This window comes from Osmerus mordax, chromosome 25 (genome assembly GCF_038355195.1).
Source record: "Osmerus mordax isolate fOsmMor3 chromosome 25, fOsmMor3.pri, whole genome shotgun sequence".
Taxonomy (NCBI): domain Eukaryota; kingdom Metazoa; phylum Chordata; class Actinopteri; order Osmeriformes; family Osmeridae; genus Osmerus; species Osmerus mordax.
In genome coordinates, this window is record NC_090074.1 from 3,547,719 (window position 1) to 3,556,596 (window position 8,878).

General features: G+C 49.6%; 1 protein-coding gene across 3 annotated transcripts; it reads left to right on the top strand.

The window, feature by feature from the left end:
- Nucleotides 1-595: 595 nt before the first annotated feature.
- On the top strand, nucleotides 596-6,009 carry katnal1 (katanin p60 subunit A-like 1). Of its 3 annotated transcripts, none has more exons than XM_067229098.1 (11): nucleotides 596-674; nucleotides 1,303-1,476; nucleotides 1,579-1,739; nucleotides 2,144-2,303; nucleotides 2,486-2,616; nucleotides 2,747-2,852; nucleotides 4,064-4,222; nucleotides 4,477-4,603; nucleotides 4,718-4,852; nucleotides 5,002-5,128; nucleotides 5,637-6,009. In XM_067229098.1, the coding sequence occupies exons 2-11, from the start codon at nucleotides 1,312-1,314 to the stop codon at nucleotides 5,833-5,835; spliced, it is 1,470 nt and encodes a 489-aa protein (XP_067085199.1). In that variant the 5' UTR covers nucleotides 596-674; nucleotides 1,303-1,311; the 3' UTR covers nucleotides 5,836-6,009. The 3 variants fall into 3 exon arrangements, with proteins under 3 accessions (XP_067085199.1, XP_067085200.1, XP_067085198.1); XM_067229097.1 differs by having other exon boundaries at nucleotides 642-674; nucleotides 1,579-1,751; XM_067229099.1 differs by lacking the exon at nucleotides 4,064-4,222 and having other exon boundaries at nucleotides 634-674; nucleotides 1,579-1,751.
- Nucleotides 6,010-8,878: the final 2,869 nt, after the last annotated feature.

Consider the following 8,878-nt stretch of genomic DNA (forward strand, 5'->3'; position numbering starts at 1 on the left):
TATGATATTTGTGTTAGGCAGGGTAAACGAGTTTTGTTAAATGCCTGTTCCGGACTGGTCAGCTGTTGATGGCTGACTGTACAGTCAGTACTGTATCGGCCTAGCGGGACAGTAGCTAAATCAAGGCCTACAGATCACAGCTACAACCGCGACGCTGTGGCCTGAAAATCCTCCCTAATCCAAGCCACCTGCTGTTCTCTCAAACACACTGCAAGCTATACATGGTTTTAGAGTGACCTCCCGTGGTCAAATGCTGTAACTTGTGTAAATAAAAACTATTACAAGTTCTGTCATTTGACTGGATGAAAAGCCTGATAAATGCAGACAATTATGAAAACAAACAAACGAACAAAAAACTGTCGGCTAAAGAACGAGTTTTGTTCATGTTGCAAAGTGACTTCAGAAAAGCATAATTTTTATAAACTGTTCAATCTAAAAATGGTATCATGTTTTACTCCAGTTAAAATAGAATATGGCCACGTAATGGTGGGTGACTAAGCGGCCAAACATTTAGACAAGTTGACAGACTTCAGGATGCTAGTCTAGCTGCCTGCCTGCCCTCCTCGTCCGCTGATCGTCATTCGCCACACGGCGTCTCTCTGTGGCCATGGTAACAGCACCGTAAAACGGATAACTGCAGACAACAACAATCGAAACAAGTGCTTTTCATTGAGGTAAGTTTATCAAATGGTTTAAAAAAATGTTGCCAAGAGCCAGTATTTATAAAGTATGTTTGCGTATAGTTTTGTGCACCGGTAACGAGCAATAACAAAGGCTAGCAATGTGTTGCCATGCGATTCGTTTTGTTGTCTGAGTGGCCTTGCTTTAGCTAGGCTAGCTAGATAATCGTAGCACTACTTGAATAGCTAGCTAGCTACTGTAGATGCTAATATTATATCTGGGGCGTAAGGGGACTAAATACTAGCGCTGAGAAATTATGTTTCATACAATCCTTAGCTAATCTAAAGTCATCTTCACACTCTTCCTATCACGCTGCAAGCGTCCCTATTTTGCGGTAATAAGTACAACTTTATTGATACCAAGCTAGATTGATACCAAGCTAGCTTGACAGGCTAACTAACTAGATTACCAATTAATTAGATTAATGGGGTTTGCTGTACCGTCTTGTATTGAATAGCTTGTTGCATATATTGTTACACAAGGACAGGCCCTTCCCAATAAAACACCTTTATGTTGACATTTTAAACTCATTCAGTTTATTTCTATTATATTGTACTCTACACTATTCCATTCTATTCAATTTTCATAAACTCCTATCATCGCACCATCCCTCCTTCCCAGATACATTCCATGATGAATTTGTCAGAGATGTGTGACAATGCAAAGAAGGCCCGTGAGTATGCCTTACTGGGGAACTATGACTCGTCGATGGTGTACTACCAAGGGGTGATCCAGCAGATCCTCAAACACTGCCAGGCGCTCCGCGACCCGGCCCTCAAAGTCAAATGGCAAAAGGTGAGACCATTCCACCTGGTTGTTGGTGAGCCCAGTTATCACCAGGAAGTATGACCTACTCCGTCATTAACGCCCCCACCCCCGTCTCTGGTTGGTGTCCAGGTGAGGCAGGAGCTGGTGGTGGAGTATGAGCAGGTGAAAGGCATTGTGGGAACGCTAGAGACGTTTAAGACAGACAAGCCTGCGGACTCGCCCACCCCTCCGTTCGAGAGGGGGCCCCAGGACCCAGCTGTATGGCCCCCACCTACACCTGTGGAGCACAGGTATGCGTCAAAGTATGCACCCTTCACTTTACTACCTTCACAGTTTTTCATTAAGTTAGTCCAGTATTTCTCACTCGGCATTGGATGAAGGTAGGCTATAGGACAACCTCATTGGTCTGCTGCTGCTTCTGACATCATCAACACGTGCCGGCTCCTACTACAGATAGCAGAGGCTGTGTATTGAGATGGTGCTCGTTTTGGATACATGCCTATCGCTGGTGCAGGGCCAGTGAAGCAGGTTTCATAGTGTGCCGATGCAAGGCCCGGAAGGTTCTTTTGTAACCAAAATGATAAACCACTCAATTAGTGAATTCCCCTTTGGATGCAAATGAGCTTAAGATTGATCTCTGTGTGCATGTGCACTGGTTGGGTGTATATGGTCTGACGTGTGTGTGTGCGTGCAGAGCCCCAGCTCCAGCCCCCCCACTAAAGCGCCCTGGCAGTGGAGTGAAGGGTCAGAGGAAGGACTCCCCAGGCATGCAGCACAGGGGCCCCGGTGGGGCCGGGGGCCGGGTGCAGGCCAATCCCAAATCAGAGAGGACCACAAAGGCCAAAGATGACAAGGTCGGTGGTCGATCAGACGGTGAATGGCTGAAAGGGTTGTCAGTTAGTTGGAACAGTGTGTATAAACTCAATTCATTGTCTGTCTGTCTGTCTGCCTGTCTGTGTCTGCCTTCCTGTCTGTGTGTCTGCCTGTCTGTCTGTCTGTCTGTGTATCTGCCTGTCTGTGTATCTGCCTGTCTCAGGGGAAGAAGGAAGCAGGAGAGGGGGGCGCAGCGGCGGGTGAGCTGAAGAAGTTTGACGGCACAGGTCATGACAGTGACCTGGTGGAGGCACTCGAGAGAGACATCGTATCGCGCAACCCCAACATTCACTGGTACATGCACACACACACACACACACACACACACACACACACACACAATGTGACACCCACCAAGCTTATAGTTGCTGTTCTTGCAGGGTAGACTGCTGATCTGTTGTGTGTGTGCGTGTGTGTGTGACAGGGATGACATTGCCGACCTGGAGGAAGCTAAGAAGCTGCTGAGAGAAGCAGTGGTTCTGCCTATGTGGATGCCTGACTTCTTCAAGGGCATCCGGCGCCCGTGGAAGGTATCTCTCTCTCTCACACACACCCACACACACACACACACACACACACACAAGGAGAAAGACTGTGTGTGTTTCTGTTGTCAGCATCTATAATTAAAGGACTTTTTTTTTACGTCTACTGCTCTCAGCATCACTCTGTCGTCATCGATCTGGTCCGATTGGCCAATCATGGACAGCTCCTTCATATTCAGCCCGCCTCTTGAGCCAATCATAATTTGTCTTCATTCCCTCAGGCCCAATCAAAATTATTGTTCATCTCAATGTCACGATAATGCACTCTGGAAGTTAATGTAAGCAGCACTACATTATGAATACACACCTTAATTGACAGTGATTCATACCCACCTGATTGATTGGATTGATCTTGAGCCAGCAAGCAGTATGCACAGTACTCTAATCTCCTCTCAGACACAGTCATGCAGCTGTTCCACCTGTAGGTGGTGCTGTTGTTCAGGACTGGATTATGTCGTAGCAGTTTGCCTTGACTTCAGTACAGAAGTCATGCTACTTTTGATTTTTCATGCCTCAAATGAACTACAAATATGGAACCTTTGGGGGTTGTAGTCTGATTCGGTGGGATGTTTTGAGACATTAAGACCAAAATACAATAACCAATAAAACCTGCCCTAGTTGAGTTCAGTTGTTCAGGCACAAGTCATCTTCATTTTGCCCGGATGGCATAGTTAACCCCGCCCCCCGACCAACCACATTGAGACGTTGGCAGGACCAAAACAATGCAATAGACACCTTGTTAGGTCGTGGAAAACACAGCTGGCATCACCTGGAATGTGATCGTTTGGCACTGGTGGTGAAAAACGGCCCATCTGTTGTCCCCTCACACGTGTGTGTGTGTGGTCACGTGTGTGTGTGCACGTGTGTGTGTGCACACTTGATGGATGTGTTTGCGATTAAGACCGACATCGTGCCTGTGTCATGTTGTCGTGTCTCTGCCTCTCCTCTCAGGCTGCCGGGTGACTGTGTGTTCGTGTATGAGTAACGTGTGTGTGCGTGTGCTTCTCTGAGTAAGAGTGCGTGTATACATCTGTGCGTCTGAGTAATATCGCGTGTGTGCGTGCCCGCCTGCCTGTGCTCGTGTTTCGAGCCAGCACATTGGACCTACAAAAAGCACGTTGGAAATGAAATTGATCATCAGCGTTGTTATTGCTCTGGGTAATGTTGTGCCCCCTATCCCAACCCCCCGCTCGTCCCAGGGGGTGTTGATGGTCGGCCCCCCAGGCACAGGGAAGACCATGCTGGCCAAAGCGGTGGCCACCGAATGTGGCACCACCTTCTTCAATGTGTCCTCCTCCACCCTCACCTCCAAGTACAGGGGAGAGTCGGAGAAACTGGTCCGGCTACTGTTCGAGATGGTGAGTGTGTGTGTGTGTGTGTGTGAGAGGGTATGAGTGTGTGCATGGGTGTGTGTGCATGCACGAGCACCAGCCTCGGCACTTTTGTTTTCAATCGCAAAAGTTTCGACCGCTCGAATCAGAACTGGGACGTCATAAAGACAAACGGTCTTCGATTGAGGGCTTCCAGAAGGTGCTTGGAACCCCTCAGGTTCACACCCTTTTCTCCGCTGGGCCCTCATGCCTGTCCTGTTCCTGGGTCCTTTTGGCTCCAGGCTCGGTTCTACGCTCCGACCACCATCTTCATAGACGAGATCGACTCCATCTGCGGGCGGCGAGGGACGTCGGACGAACACGAGGCCAGCCGCAGGGTCAAGTCCGAAATCCTCGTCCAGATGGACGGTGAGACAGCTGTGTGTGTGTGTGTGAGAGAGAAGGAGATCCGCACCCAAACGTAGCCTCCTGTCGGTTCGACTGTGTGCGTCGGTTGACTGGGACTGTACCATCTCTGGCCAGGTGTGGGGGGAGCTCTGGAGAACGACGACCCCTCCAGGATGGTGATGGTGCTGGCCGCCACCAACTTCCCCTGGGACATCGACGAGGCGCTGCGCCGACGGCTGGAGAAGAGGATCTACATCCCCCTGCCCACAGGTGACCCCTGACCCCAAGGTCGTGACCCCCCCCCCCACTGTCCTGTGGCTTCCTCAGACCCAAGGTCTTGTTTGAAGGTTTTAAAATGCCTCCCTCTTCCTCTTATGCTTTGTGTGTGTGTGTGTGTGTGTGTGTGTGTGTGTGTGCAGCCGTGGGGCGTGTGGAGCTGCTGAAGATCAGCCTGAGGGAGGTGGATGTGTCCGACGACGTGGACCTGACCCTCATCGCAGACAAGATCCAAGGCTTCTCCGGAGCAGACATCACCAACGTCTGCAGGTCTGTGTGCGGGGGTGGACGCGTGCGTGCGCGCGTGTGTGTGTGGGGGGTGGGGTGTGGGGGTGTGTGTACACTGTACAGTCTGTTGTTGTTTTTTTTTGCCAATGTGTCTGTGTTCTGTTCCTGTGAGTTTGACATTGCCACTATGTTCCCATGACTGAATCATGGGGCGGTTTTTCGTGCCGCACTTCAAGTGTGAGTGTGTGTGCGAGTGCCGATGTATATGAGCTATGAGCTGGGGTCTTGGCCGGTAGCCAAGGGCAACCCCTGTAAACAGCAGTTACATAACAGAGTGGGGGGAGGGAGAGAGGAGCTATAGCCCTGAGTCTTCAGTGACTGGTCTTCACTGTACCTCCCAGCCTTGGACAAGCCAATAACAATAACAAGGGTATTGATTTGTGTGTGTGTGTGCCTGTGTGTGTGTGTGCGCATGCCTATGTGTGTGTGTGTATGTGTGCCTGTGTGTGTGTGCGTGCGCATGACTGTGTGTGTGTTTCCACTGGTCCAGGGATGCGTCCATGATGGCCATGCGGCGGCGTATCCAGGGCCTCAGCCCGGAGGAGATCCGAGCCCTCTCCAGGGACGAGCTCCAGATGCCCGTCACCATGGAGGACTTCACCCTCACCCTCAGGAAGATCTCCAAGTCCGTCTCGGCGGCCGACCTGGAGAAGTACGAGGCGTGGATGGCCGAGTTTGGCTCCGTGTGACGGCGCCGGCCCCGCGGGACTTAAGGAAACGGGCGTTGAGGAGGGAGGGAGGAAAGGAGGAGTTCTGTTGACGGGCGACGGGGGACGGGTTGACTTCCGATTGACAGTTTTATTAGTTGTTCCCTGGATTACCTGAGATGTTGAGACTACTGTTAAAAGTTTGTTCTAGCTTTTCGTTGTTGCCCCTCTATCTTTTGTTGTGTTAGTGTGTGTGTGTGTGAGAGAGAGACAGAGAGAGAGAGCGTGTATGTTTTCATGTATGTGTGCTTCGGGCCTTGTTCCTCCTCTTACATGACTGCACAATTCGGAAAATGGGAGGGAGGTGGGGGAGGGATAGAAGGAGATGGGGGAGAGATATGGGGGGGATAGATGGGGAGGAGAGATACATTTACATTTAGTCATTTTTAGCAGACGCTCTTATCCAGAGCGTCTTTTTTGGGGGGAGAGATGGGGGGGAGGGGGATGTAAGAGAGATGGGGGGGAGGGGGATGTAAAGAAAGACGGAAATGGAAGGGTGGGTATTTAAAGCCACAATTCACTTTTCTTCAGTCCTTTCTAAGAAACCCATCAAAGTAGAGAAGCCCAGTTTCACCATGTGGTAAAAAGGTCCCTTGACCTTTCAATGACCTTTTCAGCTAACTGCCTCTGATTGGACGAGAGCGCACAGCCAGAACAGTGCAGGACATTTCCATGGTAACAGCAGACAACAGAACTACACCAATATTGCACTGAATTAAACCGAAATAAAAATACGTAAATTTCAATCACAGCAAAGACGATAATTTTGGACAAGGATTAAGATATGTGATTGATAGTATAGTTTCTGCATTTAGTTGGCTATAATTGGACATAGATAGAAACACGATGTAGATGATTAATGATGGTATGTATGTACAAGGAGTGTGTCGACTTTACGGCCAGATTTATATGGCGGTCATGTGACCACAGTGGCCCCGCCCACATTGCTCTGGGCATGACTGGATTTAGATCAATCAGCTGGCGTGCGTGCGTGTGTGTGTGCCCGCATGTGTGTGTGTCCCCGCTGAGCGATGCGTTCCTGCCGCTTAACTGAGTTTGGGGGTAAGATGAGAAAGCTCCCGGGCGGAGCGGCGAGTGGAGAGATGTGAATCCGTCTCCTAACGACCAGCATTAGGACCTCTGGAGTCCACTCTGGTCTCCCCCTGTATCCCCTCATGTCGTGGAAGAGGAGAACATTTCATTCATGCGAGCTTCATTCACCGACATCCATTCACCGGAGTAGCAGCAAATCGGTACACTGCTCAGGAATCTTAAGAGTACGTGTGTGAGTGTGTGTGTGTGTGTGTGTGTGTTCTGGAAGCCTGCCACAGATGTTTGGCTAATGGAAACCCAAACAGGAAGTGAGGCGCCGAGGCCTGGGCAGGACAACAGAGGACACACACAGACACATGACTGCAAGCAACCTTGTCTTTCAACGAGCACATTCTCAACTGACTGGATTTCCTGTTAGAGCCAGTAGGTGTTGCAGTTTATTTAGTTTATTTAGTTTTTTTATTTATTTATTGACAGCACGAAACTGACGAACAGCAGGTCACAGGAGAGACTTCAACTTGTGTGTTAGCACACAAGCAGGTTATACTACTTTTAATGGACACCTGACTCTGTCGTTCATCTCTAAGCAAGGGGGGCTATAAATACATTCAACCCTTTTGAAGCGAGGAAAAAAACAGGCCTTTTCCGATAAGGAGTTCTAACAGGAACACTTGAGGAACCTTTCCCAGGGTTCTTCTATTGTCAGTTCTACTGTTTTCCAGTGTAAAAGTGTAGTTCACTAAGCACAACTCCTAATCCGTCGGCACCACCACGTTTCAGGGCCAGCATGTGTTTCTCAGAGTCGGCTGTGTATGTGTGTGTTTGTGTTCATTCACACACCTGCGAGTGGCTTTAGAGGATTTGTCCCATAATGCAGTTGGAGTAAGGTGGCAGGCAATCACAACAACAACACACCTCGCATGACTCACCACACTGCCTTGTCATCAGCACGAAGCTCGAAAAACCAATAGGAGCACAAGCAAGAGAGAAAAGACCTTGTGATCAGTTATACCTCCCAATAAAACAACGTTATCTGTGTTTATATGGTCCTGGACCGCATGTCACAACAGGCAAAGAAACGTATTTATCAACCACGGTGACGTGTCTTTCCTCTGGGGGGTGGGAAGTTGGACGCTGTCCGCCGATTGGTGCGCGGACTGGTTTTATCGCTTCCCATCAGCCATTGCAAGGATCCCTCAGGGCATGGTCAGTAGTTCAACCGCACCAGCTATGGAACCAGAAAAGGATTGATCTAAACACTGGAGACGTTAGCGAGTCCCTTGGGCCTCATGGAAGAATAGACGACTTGCTTAACGTACGACTGTCCTACCAGTCTTCCAGTCTTCCTCCAGGAACTGCAGCCTCTGTTCCCCCCAGAATGATCCACAGCATCGCGGCGATGATGGAACACTGACTTTAGAAAGGCATGGGAACCTAAACATCTCCCACTAGACCAAAGAGGAATTTCCGGAGATCTGTGAGGGATATTTACCCCTTCTCAAGTGCAGGCACCGTTGTTTCAAACAGTCCCTGCTACATTTGGTGTTGTGATTATCAACCCCCCTGTCTGACCCCCCCCCCCCCCCCTCTCTCTCATGACACCACCAGACTTTGACATTGTTTTCCCCTCAATTATCTTGCCTCATATGAGACTGGTCGGTCGGTTTCATCCCACGGGGTGAGTCAAATCCGTCTCCCTGAGTATGTGACGGTGTTAACAAACAGCGGTTGCCCCAAAACCAGACAACACATCACCCAGCCCTTAGACACGCGGTACAACATCATTATTGGGTTTGGGTGATGAATGCAGTCACACACACATAATAGATGGTCTACTGCAGGTCAGCAAAAAAAAACAATGGTGTCATCCTCGAGCGAGAAAACATCTTCCACTTTGGATAGAGGGGAAAGAGAGAGATGGACACTGGATAGATGGGATGACGGACGGATGGAAAAAGAGAGAGCTAAGCAG

Excerpts from the sequence above, each read along its gene's own strand:
- katnal1 (XM_067229097.1), top strand. The coding sequence starts at position 1,312 with ATGATGAATTTGTCAGAGATGTGTGACAATGCAAAGAAGGCCCGTGAG. Across the intron at positions 2,304-2,485 it reads CAAAGGCCAAAGATGACAAG|GGGAAGAAGGAAGCAGGAGA; the intron begins GTCGGTGGTCGA and ends TGCCTGTCTCAG. Across the intron at positions 4,604-4,717 it reads AATCCTCGTCCAGATGGACG|GTGTGGGGGGAGCTCTGGAG; the intron begins GTGAGACAGCTG and ends ATCTCTGGCCAG.